The sequence below is a fragment of the Manis pentadactyla genome, chromosome 3 (assembly GCF_030020395.1).
Source record: "Manis pentadactyla isolate mManPen7 chromosome 3, mManPen7.hap1, whole genome shotgun sequence".
NCBI classification, from domain to species: domain Eukaryota; kingdom Metazoa; phylum Chordata; class Mammalia; order Pholidota; family Manidae; genus Manis; species Manis pentadactyla.
Window position 1 is genome coordinate 127,490,208 of NC_080021.1, and position 22,102 is coordinate 127,512,309.

At 46.5% G+C, this 22,102-nt stretch overlaps 1 protein-coding gene across 15 annotated transcripts in view; it reads right to left on the minus strand.

Moving 5' to 3' along the window:
• The window catches only part of WNK2 (WNK lysine deficient protein kinase 2), a 108,935-nt gene that overhangs the window by 7,548 nt on the left and 79,285 nt on the right, over positions 1-22,102 (minus strand). For 12 of the 15 annotated variants that reach the window (XM_057498418.1, XM_057498419.1, XM_057498414.1 and 9 more), the window contains 2 exons: positions 17,214-17,258; positions 15,695-15,936 (listed from right to left, as the gene is read on the minus strand). In XM_057498418.1, the coding sequence (XP_057354401.1) occupies positions 15,695-15,936; positions 17,214-17,258 (287 nt within the window). The remainder of the gene's footprint in view (positions 1-15,694; positions 15,937-17,213; positions 17,259-22,102) is intronic. The other 3 variants (XM_057498417.1, XM_057498415.1, XM_057498412.1) reach the window with 1 other exon arrangement.

The following is a 22,102-nucleotide window of genomic DNA, read 5'->3' on the forward strand; positions in this document are numbered from 1 at the left end:
CTCAAGATTGCTTTGGCTATTCTGGATATTTTGTAGTTCCATACAAATTTTAAGATTAATCACTCTAGTTCTGTGAAATATGCCATTGGCATTTTGATGCAGATTGAATCAAGTCTGTAGATTACTTTGGGCAGTATGGCCATTTTAAACAATATTAATTCTTCCTATCCATGAGCATGGAGTATCTTTCCATTTATTTGTGTTGTTTTCAGTTTCTTTCATCAATGTCTTAGGCTTTCAGACTACAAGTATTTCACCTCCTTGGTTAGATTTATTCCTAATTAATTTTTTTTCATGGAATTTTAAATGAGATTGTTTTCTTAATTTCTCTACCAATTCATTATTTGCATATAGAAACACAGTCTGTTTATGTATATTGATTTTGTATCCTGCAACTTTACTGAATTCATTTATTAATTCTAATATTTTTTTGGTGGAGTCTTTAAGGTTTTCTACATATAGCATCAGGTCATCTGCAAGTAGTGACAATTTTACATCTTCCTTACTAATTTGGATGCCTTTTATTTCTTGTCTGGTTGTTCTTTGTTGACTATGCTGACTTCTCACCATTGAGTATTATGTTGAGGGTGGGTTTGTCATATATGACCTTTATCATGTTGATATATATTCCTTCTATATAAACTTTGTTGGGTTTTTATTATGAATAGATGTTGAATTTTGTCAAATGTTTTTTCAGCATCTATTGAGATGATCATATGATTTTATCCTTCTTTTGTTGATATGGTATATCACATTGATTGATTTGCAGATATTGAACATCCTTGTATCCCTGGAATAAAATCCACTTGGTTAACAATCCTTTCAGTGTATTTTTTGAGTTTGGTTGGCTAACATACTGTTGAGGATTTCTTCATCTATGTTCTTCAAGGATATTGGTTTGTAATTTCCTTTTCTGGAGCATTTTTGTATTGTTTTGGTAGTTTTGATATTAAGGTGATTTTGGCCTTGTAAAATGGATTTGGATGTTTTCCTTCCTCTTCAATTTTGTGGAACAGTTTGAGAAACCTTGGTATTAAAGATGGTCCTGGATTTTTGTTTATTGGCAGTTTTTTGATTCTTGATTCAGTCTTATTACTCATAATCAGTCTGTTCAGATTTTCTATTTCTTCCTGGTTCAATCTTGGGAGATAGCATGTTTCTAGGAATTCACCCATTTTTTCCAAGTAGTCCAATTTGGTGGCATGTAATTTTTCATAGTAATCTCTTATAATCCCTTTGTATTTCAGTGGTGCCAGTTGTAAGTTCTCCTCCAGTTCTGATTTTATGAGTCCTCTCCTTTTTTCTTAATGAGTTTAGCTACAAGTTTAGTAATTTTATCTTTTCAAGGAACTAGTTTTTAGTTTCATTGATTTTCTTTTTTTGGTCTCTATGTCATTTCTGCTCTGATCTTTAGTATTTCCATCCTACCAACTTTAGGTTTTGTTTGTTCTTTTTCTGTTTCCTGTAGGTGTAGAGTTAGACTGTTTATTTATTTCCTATTTCTTCAGATAGGCCTGAATCACTACAAGCTTCCTTCTTAGAACTGATTCTGCTGTGTCCCAAAGATTGTGAACTGCTGTTTTTATTTTTATTATTAGCCAAGTACTTTTTTATTTCCTCTTTGATTTCTTATCTCTTATAATAGCTTTGGTTTTAAAGTTCATTTTGTATGATACAAGTTCTGCTACTGCAGATCTTCCTTCTGTTCAGTTTCAGTCTGTGTATGTCTTTAGGTCTGAAAGAGTCTCTTGCAGATGTGTATAGATGAACCTTGTTTTTTACCCATTCAGTACCCCTATGTCTTTTGATTGGAGAATTTAGTCCATTCACGTTTAAAGCAATCACTGATAGTTATACTTATAACCATTTTAAAAAATTGCTGGGGAGCCAAGATGGCGGCATGAGTAGAGGAGCGGAAATCTCCTCCCAAAAAATACATATATTTTTGAAAATACAACTATTCCTATAAGAGAGACCAGAAGACACAGGACAACAGCCAGACTACATCTACACCTGAGAGAACCCAGCGCATCACGAAGGGGGTAAGATACAAGCCGCAGCCCGGCGGGACCCGAGCGCCCCTCACCCCAGCTCCCAGCGGGAGGAGAGGAGTCGGAGCGGGGAGGGAGAGGGAGCCCAGGACTGCTAAACACACAGCCCTAGCCATCTGCACCAGAGCGCAGACACAGTGCATGCGTGGGGTGCTGGATACTAGGGAAATGGGACAGTAAGACCTGTGAGCGGGTCCCTGCAGCCGGCGCCCCTGGGACAAAGAAAAACGAGTGCTTTTTGAAAGTCTTAAAGGGACAGGGACACCACAGCTGGACGGAAGCGTCCCAGGACACTTAGCACAGCAGCTGGGAATCCCAGGGAACTACAGGTACCCTAACCCCCTGGGCAGCAGCGCAGCTCGGAGGCCCCTCAGGGAGATGAACAGCCTCCCGTGGGTTTCCCCTCAGATACCGCTCTGCCATGGCAGCAGAGGCAACAACCAAAGTAACTGGGCAAAGCTTCTTCCACAGCGGCCGGGCAAGAATTAGAAACTCCTTCTGTGTGCAGCTGCCCAGCACAAGTTTCCAGGGGTCACCATTCTCCCAGGAGAGGAAGGCCACAAACCAGTAAGAAGGGACATTCTCCCAGCCAACAGACGTGCCAACTACGTGCCAACTCCCCACAACTACCTCTATCGCCATGAAAAGGCAGATGAATTTGATACAGACCAGACTAACCCAGATATCTTCCCCTGACAAGGAATCTTGGGAGATAGACCTAACCAATCTCCCTGAAAAAGAATTCAAAACAAAGGTCATAACCATGCAGATGGAGCTGCAGAGAAATATGCAAGAGCTAAGGGATGACGTATGGAAGGAGATTACAGAAATGAAACAATCTCTGGAAGGATTTATAAGCAGAATGGATAAGATGCAAGAGGCCATTGATGGAATACAAAACAAAGAACAGGAACGCATTGAAGCTGACGAAGAGAGGGATAAAAAGATCTCCAGGAATGAAACAATATTAAGAGAACTGTGTGACCAATCCAAAGGGAACAATATCCGCAGTATAGGGGTACCAGAAGAAGAAGAGAGAGGAAAAGGGATAGAAAGTGTATTTGAAGAAATAATTGCTGAAAACATTCCCCAACTGGGGGAGAAAATAATTGTTCAGACCACGGAAGTGCACAGAACTCCCAACAGAAGGGACCCAAGGAGGACAACACCAACACACATAATAATTAAAATGGCAAAGATCAAGGACAAGGACAGAGTTTTAAAGGCAGCTAGAGAGAGGAAAAAGGTCACCTACAAAGGAAACCCATCAGGCTATCATCAGACTTCTCAACAGAAATCTTATAGGCCAGAAGAGAATGGCGTGATATATTTAATGCAATGAAACAGAAGGGCCTTGAACCAAGAATACTGTATCCAGCACGATTATCATTTAAATATGAAGGAGGGATTACACAATTCTCAGAGAAGCAAAAGTTGAGGGAATTTGCCTCCCACAAACCACCTCTACAGGCTATTTTAGAGGGACTGCTCTAGATGGGAGCACTCCTAAGGCTAAACAGATGTCACCAGAGAAAATAAAATCACAGAAAAGAAAGCAGACCAACCAAATACTAACTAAAGACAAAAAATAAAATCAACTACCCACAAAAGCAGTTAAAGGAAACACAAAAGAGCACAGAATAAAACACCCAACATATAAAGAATGGAGGAGGAGGAATAAGAAGGGAGAGAAATAAAGAATCACCAGACAGTGTCTATAATAGCTCAATAAGCGAGTTAAGTTAGGCAGTAAGATAATAAAGAAGCTAACCTTGAACCTTTGGTAACCACAAATCTAAAGCCTGCAAAGGCAATAAGTACATATCTTTCAATAATCACCCTAAGTGTAAACGGAATGAATGCACCAATCAAAAGACACAGAGTAAAAGAATGGATAAAAAAGCAAGACCCATCTATATGCTGCTTACAAGAGACCCACCTCAAACCCAAAGACATGCACAGACTAAAAGTCAAGGGATGGAAAAAGATATTCCATGCAAACAACAGGGAGAAAAAAGCAAGTGTTGCAGTACTAGTATCAGACAAAACAGACTTCAAAACAAAGAAAGTAGCAAGAGATATAGAAGGACATTACATAATGATAAACAGGGCAGTCCAACAAGAGGATATAACCATTATAAATATATATGCACCCAACACAGGAGCACCAGCATATGTGAAACAAATACTAACAGAACTAAAGGAGGAAATAGAAGGCAATGCATTCATTTTAGGAGACTTCAACACACCATTCACTCCAAAGGAAAGATCCACCAGACAGAAAATAAGTAAGGACACAGAGGCACCGAACAACACACTAGAACAGATGGACCTAATAGACATCTATAGAACTCTACACCCAAAAGCAACAGGATACACATTCTTCTCAAGTGCACATGGAACACTCTCCAGAATAGACCACATACTAGGCTACAGAAAGAGCCTCAGTAAATTCAAAAGGATTGAAATTCTACCAACCAACTTTTCAGACCACAAAGGAATACAACTAGAACTAAATTTTACAAGAAAGCAAAAAGGCCCACAAACACATGGACGCTTAACAACATGCTCCTAAATAATGGATCAACGACCAAATTAAAATGGAGATCAAGCAATATATGGAAACAAATGACAACAACAACACAAAGCCCCAACTTCTGTGGGACGCAGCAAAAGCAGTCTTAAAGAGGAAAGTATATAGCAATCCAGGCATATTTAAAGAAGGAAGAACAATCCCAAATGAATAGCCTAATGTCACAATTATCAAAATTGGAAAAAGAACAAATGAGGCCTAAAGTCAGCAGAAGGAGGGACATAATAAAGATCAGAGAAGAAATAAACAAAATTGAGAAGAACAAAACAATAGAAAAAAATCAATGAAACCAAGAGCTGGTTCTTCGAGAAAATAAACAAAATAGATAAGCCTCTAGCCAGACTTATTAAGAGAAAAAGAGAGTCAACACACATCAACATAATTAGAAACAAGAAAGGAAACATCACGACGGACCCAACAGAAATACAAAGAATTATTAGAGACTACTATGAAAACCTATATGCTAAAAAGCTGGAAAACCTAGAAGAAATGGACAACTTCCTAGAAAAATACAACCTTCCAAGAATGACCAAGGAAGAAACACAACATCTAAACAAACCAATTACCATCAAAGATATTGAAGTGGTTATCAAAAAACTACCCAGGAACAAAACCCCCGGGCCAGATGGATTTACCTCGGAATTTTATCACACATACAGAGAAGACATAATACCCATTCTCCTTAAAGTTTTCCAAAAATAGAAGAGGAGGGAATACTCCCAAACTCATTCTATGAAGCCAACATCACCTAATACCAAAACCAGGCAAAGACCCCACCAAAAAAGAAAATTACAGACCAATATCCCTGATGAACATAGATGCAAAAATACTCAACACAATATTAGCAAACCAAATTCAAAAATACATCAAAAGGATCATACACCATGACCAAGTGGGATTCATCCCAGGGATGCAAGATGGTACAACATTCGAAAATCCATCAATATCATCCACCACATAAACAAAAAGAAAGACAAAAACCACATGATCATCTCAATAAACGCTGAAAAAGCATTCAACAAAATTCAACATCCATTCATTATAAAAACTCTCAGCAAAATGGGTATACATGGCAAGTACCTCAACATAATAAAGGCCATATATGATAAGCCCACAGCCAACATCATACTGAACAGCGAGAAGCTGAAAGCTTTTCCTCTAAGATCGGGAACAAGACAGGGATGCCCACTCTCCCCACCGTTATTCAACATAGTACTGGAGGTCCTAGCCACGGCAATCAGACAAAACAAAGAAATACAAGGAATCCAGACTGGTAAAGAAGAAGTTAAACTGTCACTATTTGCAGATGACATGATATTGTACATAAAAAACCCTAAAGATTCCACTCCAAAACTATTAGAACTGATATCAGAATACAGCAAAGTTGCAGGATACAAAATTAACACACAGAAATCTGTGGCTTTCCTATACACTAACAATATACCAATAGAAAGAGAAATCAGGAAAACAATTCCATTCACAATTGCATCAAAAAGAATAAAATACCTAGGAATAAACCTAACCAAAGAAGTGAAAGACCTATACCCTGAAAACTACAAGACACTCTTAAGAGAAATTAAAGAGGACACAAGCAAATGGAAACTCATCCCATGCTCTTGGCTAGCAAGAATTAATATCGTCAAAATGGCCATCCTGCCCAAAGCAATATACAGATTTGATGTAATCCCTATCAAATTACCAAGAACATTCTTCAACGAACTGGAACAAATAGTTCAAAAATTCATATGGAAACACCAAAGACCCCAAATAGCCAAAGCAATCCTGAGAAGGAAGAATAAAGTGGGGGGGATTTTGCTCCCCAACTTCAAGCTCTACTACAAAGCAACAGTAATCAAGACAATTTGGTACTGGCACAAGAACAGAGCCACAGACTAGTGGAACAGATTAGAGACTCTAGACATTAACCCAAACATATATGGTCACTTAATATTCGATAAAGGAGCCATGGACATACAATGGGGAAATATCAGCCTCTTCAACAGCTGGTGTTGGCAAAACTGGACAGCTACATGTAAGAGAATGAAACTGGATCACTGTCTAACCCCATACACAAAAGTAAATTCAAAATGGATCAAAGACCTGAATGTAAGTCATGAAACCATAAAACTCTTAGAAAAAAAATAGGCAAAAATCTCTTGGACATAAACATGAGTGACTTCTTCATGAACATATCTCCCCAGGCAAGGGAAACAAAAGCAAAAATGAACAAGTGGGACTGTATCAAGCTGAAAAGCTTCTGTACAGCAAAGGACCCATCAACAGAACAAAAAGGCATCCTACAGTATGGGAGAATATATTAATAAATGACAGATCTGATAAAGGGTTGACATCCAAAATATATAGAGAGCTCATGCACCTCAACAAACAAAAAGCAAATAATCCAATTAAAAATGGGCAGAGGAGCTGAACAGACAGTTCTCCAAAGAAGAAATTCAGATGGCCAACAGACACATGAAAAGATGCTCCACATCACTAATCATCAGGGAAATGCAAATTAAAACCACAATGAGATATCACCTCATACCAGTAAGGATTGCCATCATGGAGAAGGCAAACAACAACAAATGTTGGCGAGGTTGTGGAGAAAGGGGAACCCTCCTACACTGCTGGTGGGAATGTAAATTAGTTCAACCACTATGGAAAGCAGTACGGAGGTTCCTCAAAAAGCTCAAAATAGACATACCATTTGACCCAGGAATTTCACTCCTAGGAATTTACCCTAAGAATGCAGCAGCCCAGTTTGAAAAAGACAGATGCACCCCAATGTTTAATGCAGCACTATTCACAATAGCCAAGAAATGGAAGCAACCTAAGTGTCCATAAGTATATGAATGGATAAAGAAGATGTGGTACATATACACAATGGAATATTATTCAGCCATAAGAAGAAAACAAATCCTACCATTTGCAACAACATGGATGCAGGTAGAGGGTATTATGCTCGGTGCAATAAGCCAGGTGGAGAAAGACAAGTATCAAATTATTTCACTCATATGTGGAGTATAAGAACAAAGAAAAACTGAAGGAACAAAACAGCAGCAGAATCACAGAACCCAAGAATGGACTAACAGTTACCAAAGGAAAGGGACTGGGGAGGATGGGTGGGAAGAGAGGGATAAGGGTGCGGAAAAAGAAAGGGGGCATTATGATTAGCATGTATAATGTAAGGGGGGCATGGGGAGGGCTGTGCAACACAGTGAAGAGAAATAGTGATACTACAGCATCTTACTATGCTGATGCAACTGTAACGGGGTGTGGGGGGGACTTGGAAAAGGGGGGAACCTTTTCTAAGTAAACATGTTCTTCATGTAATTGTAGATTTATGATAACAAAGTAAAAAAATTGCTTACCTGTTTCTGTGATTCTTTCTTCTTCTCTTGCTTCCTTCCCTGTGCATGATGACTTTTAGTGTATAGGTTAGGTTCCTTTCTCTTTATTTTTCATGTATCTATTGCAGGTGTTTGGTCTGTGGTTACATGGGGTTCATGTATCACATCCTACATACATATAGCAGTCTGTTAAGTTGCTGATCCCTTAAGTTCAAATGCATTCTAACAGCACTACATTACTCCCCTCATTTTATGTATATGTATACATTATGTATATGATGTCATACCTTTTCATATAATGATTCTCTTAATTTTTAGATGTAATTGATTTTACTACTTTTGTCCTTTAACCTTCATACTGGCTTTTAGGTGGTTGATCTACTGCCTTTATTATATGTTTGCTTTTAACTATTTATATATTTTTTCCTTTCATAAATTTTGTTGCTTCTAGTTATGATCTCTTCCTCTTTAAGAAGTTCCTTTAACATATCTTGTAAGGTTGGTTTAGTGATGGTGAACTCCTTATGTTTATCTGAGAAACTTTTATCTCTCCTTCCGTTCTGAATGATAACCCTGTTGGGTGGAGAATTCTTGGTTGTAGGTTTTTTGTTTTCAGCACTTTGAATATATCATGTCACTCCCTTATTGCCTATAGCATTTCTCCTGAAAAATCAGCTAATAACCTAACAGGGTTTCCCTTGTACATGACTTGTTTCTTCTCTCTTGCTGCTTTTAAGATTCTCTGTCTTCGATCTTTGATATTTTAATTATTAATGCCTTGGTGTGAACCTCCTTAGGTTCATCTTGTTTGGAGCCCTCTGTACCTTCCCTGGGTCCGGTAGACTGTTTCCTTCCCCAGCTTAGAGAAGTTTTCAGCTATTATTTCTCCACGTAAGTTTTGGCTACTTTCTCTCTTCTCCTTTTGACACTCCTAGGATATGAATGTTAGGATATCGTGATGTTGTCCCAGAGTTCCCTTAACCTACCTATTCCCATTTAAAATTTTTTTTCTTTTTCTACTGTTTAGCTTGAGTGCCTTCTATAACTCTATCTTCCAAATTGCCAATCTATTCTGCATCCTCTAATTTGCTGTTGATTCCCTTTAGTGTATTTTTCATTTTATTGTATTCAACTCTGATTTGTTATTTAAATTTTCTCTTTACTGAAGTCCTCTCTGAGCTCATCCATTCTTCTCTCAAGTCCAAAAAGCCACTTTATAACCATTAGTTTGAACTTTTCATCAGGTAGACTGGTTGTTTCATTTAGTTCTTTTTCAGAAGTTTTGCCTTGTTCTTTGGAGCTTATTCATGTCTCATTTGGTTTAACTTTTTGGTCTTTACTTCTATGAATTATAGGTAAAACAGCTACCTTCCCTAGTCTTGAAAGAGTGGCCTTGTGCAGGAATATCCCCTGGAGAGACTGTGTGTATCTGGAGTTTTGGCTGACTGGCTGGAGCCAGGTGGCCATGGGCCCAGGCTGTCCCAGTGCTGGGACTCCCAGGTGGGTGTCGGGCTGGGGGCGAGTTGGCTGCAGTCTGGGGGACTTCTGGGTGGACCTCAGTAGAACTGCTGGATTTCCAGAAGGTGCATTTAGATGTGGGTGGGGACTGGAAGGCTACCTGGGTTTCATTTGGATCTAATGTGTGTGCCCTGATGGTGCTGCCATCTGGACAATCAATGTGCAGGGGGAATGTAAACAAAGGCACTTGCCAGCACCTCTGACCCTGGAGAGATTTCTACAGTTTAGGTGCTTTAGTTCTGAGAATTAGCTTCCTTCACTTACAGTGTAGTTCCCCTTTAAATGTGTTTTTTTTTTCCTGTGCCCCAAGGAGGCCAGTCTGCCTCCCAACCTCTCAGTGTCCCTCCACTGCAGGACTGTGTTGAAACGGGGTCACCACCATTGCCTGTCTCTGCCTCTCCAGCCATTTTCCATGAGATCTCTGTAGTCTTAGCTGTGCAGAAGGTGTTTGCTCAGGTCTCAGTTATTCCTCAGGATGAACTGCTCTGCATGTAGGTTAGATTTGATGTGTGCATGGGAGGAGGTGGGCTCAGATTCTTTCTACGAGCCATCTTAAGGACAGTTTTTCAATAAACATGGGAAAACTGGATATCCACATGCAAAAGAATAAAGATGAACCCTTACCTAACACCCCATACAAAAATTAATTAAAAATTGATAAAAAGCATAAACATAAGAACTAAAAGTATTAATCTCTTAGAAGGATACATGAGGAAAAAACTTTGACATTGGATTTGGCAATTTCTAGGTAAATGAACACAAAGACATACAAAGGAAAAAACACATTGGTCTCCATGAAAAGTAAAAACTTTTGTGCATCAAAGGACACTACCCACAGAGTGAAAAAGCAACCTGCAGAATGGGAGAAAATATCTGCAAATCATATATCTGATAAGGGACTAATATACAGAATATATAAAGAACTCCCACAACTCAACAACATAAAAACCATAAACAACCTAATTCAAAAACAGGCAAAGGACTTGAATTGTTACTTCTCCGAAGAAGATATACAAGTGGCCAAGAAGCTCAAGAAAAGAAGCTTAACATCTCTAATCATTAGGGAAATGCAAATCAGAACTCCAATGAGATACTGCCTCGTACTAATTAGAATGGCTGCTATTAAAAAAATGATAAAGTACTGGAAAGGATGTGGAGAAATTGGAACACTTGTAACTGTTGGTGGGAATGTAAAATGCAGCCACTGTGAAAAGGTTTGGTGAGTCCTCAAAAAGTTAAAATAGATTACCATATGATCCTGTGATTCTACTTCTGGCTATATACCCAAAAGAACTGAAAGCAGATATTTGAACACTCATGTTCATGGCAGCATTCTTTACAAAAGTTAAAAAAGAAGCAACCCAAGTATGCATCAACAGATGGATGGATGAACAAAATGTGGTCCATCCACACAATGGAATATTATTCAGCCTTACCCAGGGAGGAAATGCTGACACCTGCTCCAACTTGGATGAACCTTGAGGATGTTAATGATAAATGTAATAAGGCAGTTATAAAAAGGCAAATACATTCTACCTACAGGAGGCCTCTGGAGTAGTCAAATTCATAGATAGAAAGCAGAACAGTGGATGCCAGGGGTTGGGGAAGTAGGGGGGGAATGTGAGTTATTTTTCAATGAATATGTTTTGGTGTTGCAAAATGAAAATTTCTGGAGATGGATGATGATGATAGTGATAGCTGAACAATATGAATGTATTTAATGCCATTGAACTGGCACTTTAAGATGGTTAAGATGGCAAACTTTATGTTATGTGTGTTTTATCACAATAAAAATAATTGGAAAAATAAAGAATGACATTCTGACACAGGCTACAACATGGATGGACCTCAAAAATATTATGCTCAGTGAAAAAACCCAGAGAGGAAAGGGCAAATGCTGTGTGACTCCACTCATATGAGGGACATAGAGTCGCCAAATTCATAGCAATAGAAAGCAGAATAAAAGTTAAATAACCAGATGTACCACAGGGGACATTGGAGTTATTTCTTAATGAGTAGTTTCTACTTGGAATGATGAAAAAGTTCTACCGTCTGGTAGTTACACAACATGTATGCACTTACTGCTACTGAATTATACACATAAAAACAGTTAGAATAGTAATGTTATATAGATTTACCCTAATAAAAAGAATAGACAAATTAAAAACCTGAGTAAGAATCCCAGCCCTTTGAATCACAGGATACATACTGTTGACTGGCAGAGCAAGGCCCAGCACGGGCTGGCATCTGAGCAGAGCCTGGCCTGCCTGCCCAGAGCCCAGGGTGCATATGCCACAGGGCCTTGGGCTGTGTTAAGGATTCTCAACTTTGCCAAAGGAAAATGGATAATGGATTTGAGGATTTGGGCTGCCTGCAGCATCAGGAGGGTGTAGCAGTCAGAGGGGAAATCTGGGAGGGTCAGACTGAGGGTGTGGATGTGGGAGGGAAAGAATGGGGTGACCTCATCATGGGTGGGGCAGTGAGCAAGACTGACAACCCAGACCAAAAGTCACAGAACTGAAAGCACAGTTTGTTCTCCTACCGTAGTGCAATCAAGCTAAAGTGATGCAATGAAAAGATTGTGAGAAAATTAACAACTATATTACTTCAAGTCACAGTGAAAATTACAAAATATTTTGAACAGAAGTTTAAAGAAAATGCTGCATACCAAGGCCCTTGGACACATGTAGAGAAAATAAAGGTTCCTGTGGCCAGGATTCTCACCTGGCCCCAGCTGGCTTGCTCACTGCACACGAGTGGGCAATATATTGCTATTGACTCTATATAAAGAGCTCCACCCAGTGCTCTGGGCGACATGGTGGCACGGCTGCAGCAAGGCTGGAGGAGAGCAGAGGCTAGAGTGGTGGCAGCGCCTGGGACAGAGCCTGAGACGGCTGCAGGGGCAGAGGGTCCCAGAGGCAGAGCCCGGCTTGCTGCGTGCAGACTCGCTCTAGTGGTCGGGATTCTAGCGCTTGACCTCGCACCGTGGAAACAGAGTATTAAACCCTTTCACCCCAAGAATGTTCCCTTTTTCGGTCTCAGCAAATCAAGAATGAACTTGCCCGGGGCTGAAACCTTCAGGCAAGACAATTGGTGACGTCAGCAGGATTCGCTGTAGACCGAAAGAAGAGGCTGCCCTCATGGGAGAAGTGTATTAGGGGCTGCCCCTGTGGATGGGGAGACTTTCAGTGTCCACCAGTGGGCAGGTGGTCTGAGGTGGCTTGCCTCCTAGAGGGCTGGGGCCCTCCGCTAGGCTGGGGACAGGTGGAGGTGACACTTAAGGCAGTAAAGTTGGCCCGGCCCTCAGCAAAATAGGGAATTCCTTAAAGAAACAGTGCCCATGAGGCTGCAGGAACGGTGGGATGGCTTTTTCTCACAGTGTTAAGAAAGGCAATAAGGGAGAAAGATGTCCTCCTACAGGAAGCACTAGAAGAGGCAGCACCAGAACGTGAGCTGTGAGGTGCCACAGAGGAGGTAAAACATTTGTTGGTGACTGAAATGGCATCACTGCGAGGTGCTGTGGAGATGGTAAAGGATGTCACGGTAGCAGGAGAGAATGCAGCATGAGAATGCGGGCTGCGAGGTGCTGTGGGACAAGTGAAGGGGGTAGGGGAGCTGTCAGCCCCAGAAATGGAGGAGGAGCCGAGGTTTGACGAACAGGTTGGGGGTGGAGGCTGTGCTGGTGCCGGAGGCATCAGCCCCTTCTTTGTTGAAAGCCCGCTGGGTTGAAAACTGTCTGAAAGCCTGCCCAGCGGTAGTAAAGAAAATAAAGACACAGCAACAGTGGGTTCCTCCAGAAGAGGTGCAGCCCCCCTCCCCACTAGATGGCGGAGCGCCTTCCGCCCCTGTACTCAGGCTGAGCTGGTGGATTTGGGCTCCTGCTTTCAGCAGAAGCCCTTGGAGTCAGTATCAGCTTGGCTCCTGCATCTGTGGGACATAGGTGTTGATAGAATTATTCTGTACAGTTTAGAAATGTTTACAAAACTAGCTTCCCTGAAAACTCACCCTGCCCTGAGGCAGAGACTGCAAAATGCACATCAGACACCAGAAAATCACTCTCTCCTCGATTGGATTATGGCCACTCTGGGATGTGTGGCCCAATCAGGATGATTTACCATCCTCCCCTGCTAGATGGCAGATGTATGCTGAGCTCCAACAGGTGTTACAGGACCTAGGCATGAAAAATGCCATTTATACTCCAGAGAATTTTGGCCCAGATGAGATTTTTACTGCAGGGATGAGAAATGTGTGCTTCAAATGGCTCCCCTGTCCCTCTTTGGGCCCCTAGTGGCCAGTTGTGCCCCTCACTTATGACAACCCATAAATGAGGTTACCCATATGGTAGAAGACTTGGGAGAGGCTGAAGCAATGACAGCACGGAAATAAGTATGGTCCACTACTCAGAGGAAGAATTTAAAGGGCCCTGTGAAGGTCAAGAGGACCCAGATGTGGGTTGATTTGATAAAGGCAGGGGCAGAGAGAAACTGGATTGGAAGTCAAACAGATTTGTACTGGAGCTATGGCAACAGCCGAAACCACAGCAGCAGTTCCAGCCATTGAGGACAAAGCAGCAGAGGCCAGAGACAGAGCCACAAGTCTGTCCTGTGTGTCTGTAAGACTTCCTGCTGGAGAGGCTAGAGAAGCCCTCCAGGGCTGGAGAAGGTGGGTTTTGTAGGGCCCACCTGTGGTCCCTTTGGTTAACTCATCTGAGTAGAAATGGTTTGAATACAACTGGGATGACCACTTGGAGGCAATGGATCTCCTCAGGCTTGAGGGTTATTATAATTTGTAATCTGTACCATAATTTTTGTTTTCTGTATATTGTTATAACTTCTGCTCTAACTGTGGAATTTGGTTACAATGTTCCAGCTTTCTCGAATAGGGACAATTATGGAAGATTGAAGGCACATAGATGGAGAGGTGAGAATCCTGGAGGGTTGAAATGTAGAGAAAATGAAAGTTCCTGTGGCCAGGATTCTTACCTGGCCCCAGTTGGCTTGCTCACTGCACACGTGTGGGCAATATGTTGCTATTGACTCTAAGTGCTCTGGGCTGCACAGCTGCAGGAGAGCAGAGGCTGGAGTGATGGCAGTGCCGAGGACAGACTGAGACGGCTGCGGGGGTGGGGAGGCCCAGAGGCAGAGACCGGCTTGCTGCCTGCAGACTCGCTCTGAGGTGTATAGAATTCTAGCACTTGACCTGCCACCGTGGGAGTAAAGTTGGGTATAAACCCTTTCTCCCAAGAACATTCCACTGTCATTTCTCGGTCTCACCAAATCAAGAGTGAACTTGCCCAGAGTTGAAACCTCAGGCAAGACAATGCAGCTAAAATCATTTGTGATTTTTATAGCCAAATGCTGGTATTATAAACAAAGAAAGGGTAGAAACTGACAAACCACACATCTCAAGAAACTTTCTAGAACAAAAAAAGCAACCCAAAGGTAGAAGGGGAGAAATAATAAAAAGAAATTAATGAAACATACAATAAAGAATATCATCATTAAAGCCAAAATGAATTCTTGGAAAAGACTAATAAAATTTGTAAACCCCTAAGGAGACCACATAAGGAGAAAGAAAGAGAGGAGAGAGAGAGAGACACAGGGAGACAGAAAAAACCAGAAAGAAGAAACAGTATTCAAGTGGTCCTGGAATCATAAAAGAAATTATATCCGTAAGGAAAACCTGACCCTCAAGGGATGGGGAGATGTGTGCTAAACACATCAAGGAGTCAGCCCCAGTGTGCGGAGAGGGGCACGTGGAAGCGTGGTGCAGGACCTTCAGCTCTTCCGCATGACTGAAGTTTTTCATGCAACTCTGGGCTCAGATGGCTTCATCAGTGACCTCAGTTAAACTTTTCCAAAAGAGAGAACTCAGTGTGGCCCAAGTTCTTCCAGAGACTGCAAAAGAGATGGTTGGCCCTCCTCCAAGCAGGTGTGAGGCCAGCAGTCTGGCGCAAGGTCGCCATCACACCACAAACCCAGCACCAAACTGGCCAAAGCCCACCAAGGGGTGGCCCCAGTGTGGCATGCAGACCCACCCACTGGGCCAGCCCAGGGTCAGAGGGAGGCCGCAGCACCCGCCAGCTCTGGGCGGGGCTGGTGGCTCTGCTGGGGTCTGGAGCTGCGGCCCTGCCCTGCCACCTCTCCCGCCCCAGGCAAGCCCACACCCTGCACCCCACTTACAGCCTGTGCCTCGCTGGTGGCTGGGGGCCAGCCCGGGGCCCCCACACCATGCTTCAGCTGGTCGAGGGAGGGCTTCAGCTGCGTAGCCACAGCCGTCCTGCAGGCCCAGTCATCCACCAGCTTGTGCAGGTCGTCCGTGAAAGGGCCCCTCTTGTTGTTGCTGTTATTTGCCTGTGCCTGCATGTGCAGGGTGGGCGGGGGACCCGGCTCAGGGCCTGGGGCCAGGCTGCTGGTGGAGGACCCTGGGGAGACACACAGGCCAGGGTTGGTGGACCTGTGGCAGCACCACTAACCAGCTGGCCACTCACACAATGGTGTCGCTTAGGCCAGGCAACACCTTGCTTCAGGAGATGGTCTGCACTCGGGGGCCCACGAGCCAGGGTGGGATGTGGTGGGGCTTCCACAAGTTGTGCTAGGATACCAGGCAAATGCCACCCATCTCTTCAGCTGGGCTGGGGCAGGACCCCAGCAGCCGGCAGCCCTGCCCAGGACCACCAGTCTCCCGTGCAAGGGAGCTCAGAAAACTCCCATCGCAGCAGACAAAGCAGGGCAAGTTCCTTGGGCCTCAGCACTCTGATCACAACATGAGGACTCAGAGGGCATGCCATTGTGCTTTGAGCAGAGTGCTGAGCATCTGCCTCTGTCCTTCCAGCGAAGGCACTCGTGGTGTGGAATTTAAGACAAAGAAATGTGCCTCTACCTACCAGAGCATGGAGGTGCAGGCTCGGCACATGGGCTGATGCCACGGAGGGAAGATGGTGAGGCCAGAGACCAGAAGGCCTGAGGCTGTGGTTCAGGGAGAGCTGGCACACATGGTACCCTAGGCCATGTCACCGGAAGATTTAAGTAACCAAAATGGGACTTTCAGAAGTTTTTTTAATTATGTCCCCTTCATCCCTCCCAACACATAATTTCTGCTTGACCCCTTTCAATTTAGAATAAGCCATTTCTAAATTCAAATTCTCTGCATTAAAAAGATAACCTAATGACCATCTCTTCAAGCAATCTGTTGCAAAATGTAGTTTACTTTAGTGGCTAGCAATGAAGCACAGACACAGTTAAACATTAGTGATGAGATTTTATATACATGGAGCTACTTCTACATGAACATTTCAGCCAGAAAAGAAAAAATGAAAAAAAGGAGAGGCAAGAGATGCAAGCAGCAGCCCAAGCGAACTGATGCCCGTTTCGTCCCAGCATCTCCCCTCTGGGGGCACTCATCTTTAGCACCTCAGGGAAATACTCATTCCTACGGTTTTTGAAAAGGAGCCAATTAATGATTGGTACTGGGGGCGCTCCAGAGGAGAGCCTGAACTGGCAAGGAGGCACAAATTCTAGGAACCAGGAGACGCCAGATGGAGGCGAAGGGGCGCTCCCGGAGGGTGGGTGCAGAGTAGGCCCACACCGCCCATCTGCCAACCCCTCGGCTCTGGCTTGGCCACAGAAACCCTGACGTGCACCAGCCACAGTGAAGCCCATGCAGTGAAGAGCAGACAAGGGGTAAAAACCCAATAATTACGACTGCTGTGCTCTTTGCCCAGACAGAGACGCTTCAGGGCAGACCCTGCAAGGGAAGAAGAAATGACACAGGACCACAGGGTTAGGCAGGACAGCACACACAGGGGACAGGCCACCACTCTAGGCAGAAGTCATCAGTGTGCACGGAGGAGCAAGGCTAGCAGCTTAGGCAGAGGGGCCAGAGCTGGGCTAGCAGGGTGGCCCCGAGTCAGTGCCTAGGGTGGAGGTGAGGGCCCAGCCCCAGCCTCAGGTACAAGTGTGTGTGTCTCTAGAAGCATATTCCCAAAAAAAAAGGAAAGAAGAAGAAAAGCAAAACCAAACAAGGCAAAGCACACTGCTTGGCTTCTAAACATAGGGGCTTTTGGGAGCCCCACTGGCTGATGCGGGAAACCCAGTAAAAGTCAGCCAGGAGGGCTCTCAGTGGAGGGTGAGGCTCTGCAAAGCCCATGGGGGGGTTTTCCAAGTGCAAAAAGATACATTGTTTTGCAGGTCTGAGGCCAGTTCCAGATTCCGGATGGCTGCCCTGACCAGCCCAGTGGTGGACATCAAGGGGGAAGGGACAGTGGTCCTGTCTAGCGGGTGGGAGGCAGGGCTGGCCTGCTTCCCTGCAATGCTGCTGCCTCGGCTGCTGTCCCATCTGCAGGGGGGCCTCCCTGCCATTGGAGCCCCACTGAGATGCTGGACAGGCACGCCCCAGAGGCTGTCTGTGCCAGGATAGTTAGCAATGCGCTGACTTCAGAGTCTGCCAGGACCTGATGGCCAGTGCCCTTTGGGAGGGCAGAGGAGCTGGCCTTTCAGGAAGCCGGGCAGGCAGAGGTGTGAGGCAGGAAGGCTCAGGCATCCCCAAGGTCACTCAGCAAGGCCACATGGCATGGGAGTCTGTCTACACTTCCGCCCACAGCTCTGACCATGAGCACGCCACCTGCACACGCTATGCTCTGCCCAGGCACCCGCTGCAACGCCATCCCCAGCATGCTGGCAGGCAAGGCAAGATGCAACCTCCTGCATTTGGGGAGGGGGTAAAGGTGAGCCTAGGCTCCTGGGAAAGAGCTACATGCATGCTATTTGGAAACGTAGCTCCAACTGAATTGTTCTTATTTCAGCTCATGTGGCATGTTCTCTGCAGCTGACTTGGGGAAAGGGAGGTGATGAACTGTCGGGGTCACTACTGTGCCAATTAAAACAGAGGCCAGGTGGGGTCCAGACTTCAGTGCTCAGTGGGAGCTTTGAAGGGCCCCTGTGCATTTGTCCTGAGATGGAGCCTTGTGGGGGGCTTGGGGCCCACAGGGGCTCTTAGGCTTTAGGGGCAGGGTCCCAGTTCTGGGACTGCTGAGCATGGAGCGAGCCCAGAGCCCCTGCAGTATCCCTATGGCTGTAGCATCCTCTGGACTGCAGCAGTCCCTACAGATGCCCTGAGGACCAGGGGCCAACTATCCTGCTAGGTTCCCACAGGCAAACAGGAGCGGACTTCCTAACATGGTCTGTGCCTGCAGGCAACTCCCAGTATGGCTGAGCCCCACGTTCAGACTGATGCCTGTGTTCAGACTGATGTCTCCCTAGCAAGAACGCTTAGCACATGAGTGCAGCCTGCCTGTAGTCACCAGAAGGAACCTGGGCCTGCAGTCAGAACTCTGAATTTTCTTCTGGGAACCTAGCATCAGGGCCATCAGCTGCCCCAGGAGGCAACACCCAGAGCTGAACACAGGCTCTGAGGACCAGGGCACAGGCAGCTGCCACTCTTCAAGGTGGACCTATAAACACAAACCAACCAGACTGGGCCCCTCCGCACCGAGGTCATGCTGCCCAGCTAAATACAGAGCAGCAGCCAAGGGGCCACTACATGGCCGGTGCCCGGCCCATGCTCGCCAGAGCCTTGTCCATCCTTGGGTGGCCCCTTGGGTCTCCTCCCCAGTGTCTGTGCCTGGCCTCGGTCTTGCTTTTGATGCCCATCGTGCAGGTGGACAAAGCCCCACCCAGCCACACTCACGATGATCCACGTTGGTGTATACACCCTCTGGGCTCTGGCAACAGCGTCACCTTCTACAAGGCAATACTGCATGGGTGCAAGGGCTCACAGGCCACACAGGGCCTGTGGGATGCCCCACATGATCCCCACACAGGACCCCCATAGAGCACGATGGCTTGGACCAGCCCACCCTGGTTCCCGTGGACAGTGGAAGTCTCCCCTGTAGGACTTTGTCCTTAAACAGGTCTTGGGAAGAGCTGGCCTCAAGGCCCCAGAATTACTTGGGGAAGCTTCCAGAGGGCAGCCTGGAGGTGGAGAGCCATGCAGCTTGTGAAAGGGCAGCACACAGAACAGCCTGGTACCCCATCCTTGTACAGCACCCATCTGCAAGGGACCCGCATGGCCAGGCCAGGCCTGCGTGCCATAGGACTCCTGCCCAGCCACCCACATGCACTCTGGCATGGAAACAGGGGCCGCCCCCGGTGTGGACAGACAGCCTTGCAGGGTACCCACCCCACACAGCCCAGAGGCTGGCTGCTAGGAGCACGCCTCCCATCCAAGGGAATTCGATGAGGCTGGACTGTATGTCAAGGAGCCAGGCCTGAGGGGGCTCCACAAGGACAAAGCTCACCAGGAGCTCTGGGGCAGCTGGGGCCCGGGACCTCCCACTAGACCATGACAGCAGGCACACCTCCACGGGTTGGCTCCCCTAACAGTGACATCAGACACTGGCAACAAATGACCCTGCAGCGCCAGAACGCCATTCGGGCCGTCTCCACGTGGAGCCACCAGGTTCTCCAGCTGAGGAAGATGGCAGAACAGAAGCAGCCCACCAGGCAGGCTTTGCAGGGGTGTCCTCCCTGGAAGCCCTGCCAAGGGCTCTCTGCCACACTGCTGCAGTGGGTCCCCGCAGGAGAGGCTGAGCATGCTGGGTGAGGGCAGGCCCTGGGGGCTGCACGGCAGTACTGGGGGTCCCAGAGACAAACTTGCCACAGCATAGGCAAGAGGCTGCTGACACGCATGAGGAGGACACACAGCAGACCCCACGATCCACGTGTGGTGCGGCCCAGAGTCTGGGCACCTGCTCTGCGCAGATGAGGGCCCAAGGCAGGCGAAGCCCATGGGCCTGAGCTCTGACCGGCAGGACAGCAGGATGGCAGGACACCAGGACAGATGACTTCCACAACCTGTCCACCCCCCCAGCCGCTGCAGCAATGGTCCAGGTCCCCAGGGAGGGCTCTGTGCTCAGACCTGAACCCGTGCCCATCTGCTCCAGGGCACAGCCTTCCCCGGGGCCTGACCCTGCTGCTAACGGCAGGCCTGTCCCAGCACCCACCCCTAGGAGGCAAGGAGGCGTCACGCCCTACCCCATGCTCTCTGGCCTCTACCAGTCTCTCCCACACAGGCGACCTCCCGGCCTGTAGCTGCCTGCGGCTTGACCAGGAGCCCTGCCAATCTCAGGCCTGGCCTGGCCTGGCGCCCGCCCTAAGATCACAGAAGCCCGGCCTTCTTTCTCTGTCTCTGTTCAGTCTATGGCAACAGTCACAACACCTTCTCTAGTCCGGTCTCTGCTCTGGCTGGGCAGTGCCCTGTTCACAGTGGCGGCACTCAGCCGCTCCCCTCACTGCCCTGGACCCCAGGCCCCTCCTCGGAGTGCCTTCTCCTGCACATGCCTGCACACTTCCACAGACACAAGCACAGCCTCCCTTGAGGCCTCAGAGTCCCTGGTCACCCAGGGACCAGCAGATAGATGGCGGTTCCAGAAGGGGCCTGGAATACCGGGCGTGCACTGGGGCACTGGAGCACCAGGACGGGAGGGGTCCCGGCACCTTCCGCCTTTAGTGCAGGTTGTTGGGTGTGGAGGTGAATCTCAGCTGAGTCTTCACACGTCCCCGTTCAAGTGGCCAGGGGCAGAGGGCTCAAGGCAGGAAGCCTCACACACTCCCCTGCCTAGTAACTGCGCCATAAGGGACTCTACTCTGCTGGGAGTGAGAGGGTGGGTGGCTCACAACCCAGAGCCTAGGCTGCGGGCACCACCTCAACTAGCTGGTCTGGGGCCCACCTGCCCAGCCGTGCCTCACACGTCCCTTCCTCCTGCCACAGGGGCAGACTCAAGACCTCAGCCCTTTGTCCTGTGGAGCCCCTAGCTCTTTAATCTTACAACAATTAGTGAAACAAATGAAAACCCTTAAAAAGGGAAAACAAAGCCAGGTGGGTCCACAGGTGAGTAGGGGTGGCCTCAGAGGGGGCAGGTGCTGATCGCTCACACACCTTTACCCTGGGCCCCAGGAAAGCACACAACGCCAACCTGCCTCCCATGCCCAGCCCACAGCCTTCCTGGCAAGGGCGCAGTCACCCTCTGGGGACCCAGGTGCCGCTACGCTGCAGTTCCCAAGGGAGCAGCACACACTGGGTCAGAAGGGGGCCAGAGAGCGACGGGGAGGTGAGCTGGGAGCCGGGCACACGCAAACCTCCCCAGTCCCGCTCCCACTTGGTGGCTAACCAGCAGCTCATGCAGGGCACCTGCTAGTAGACGGGTAGGGCTGGGCAGTCCCTGGGCGGGTCTGTGTGGCCCTGTACCTCCTGGAGGACCCTGATGGGGATGGACACCCACTGTGGACATGATCTTGGGTCCCAACAAACACAATGTATCTTTATTGTACCAGCAAAAAGCCACATGCCCCAAACAAGCATGTCTAATCCAATTGGTAAGCTTAATTTTTATGTTAAAAAATGAAAACCTGAAAAACCCAAGGCTTTTGATTTATTTGCCAATTGTGCTGAGATAAAAATGATTTTGGATGGCCCCTTCAGGATCACCATCCCTGGACACAAGTCCCTGGGAACCAGCAGGGCATCCCAGGGGCTCTGAGGATGACTGGACTGAGTTTGGGCTTATCAGAGGAATGGTGTCTCTGGCCTCA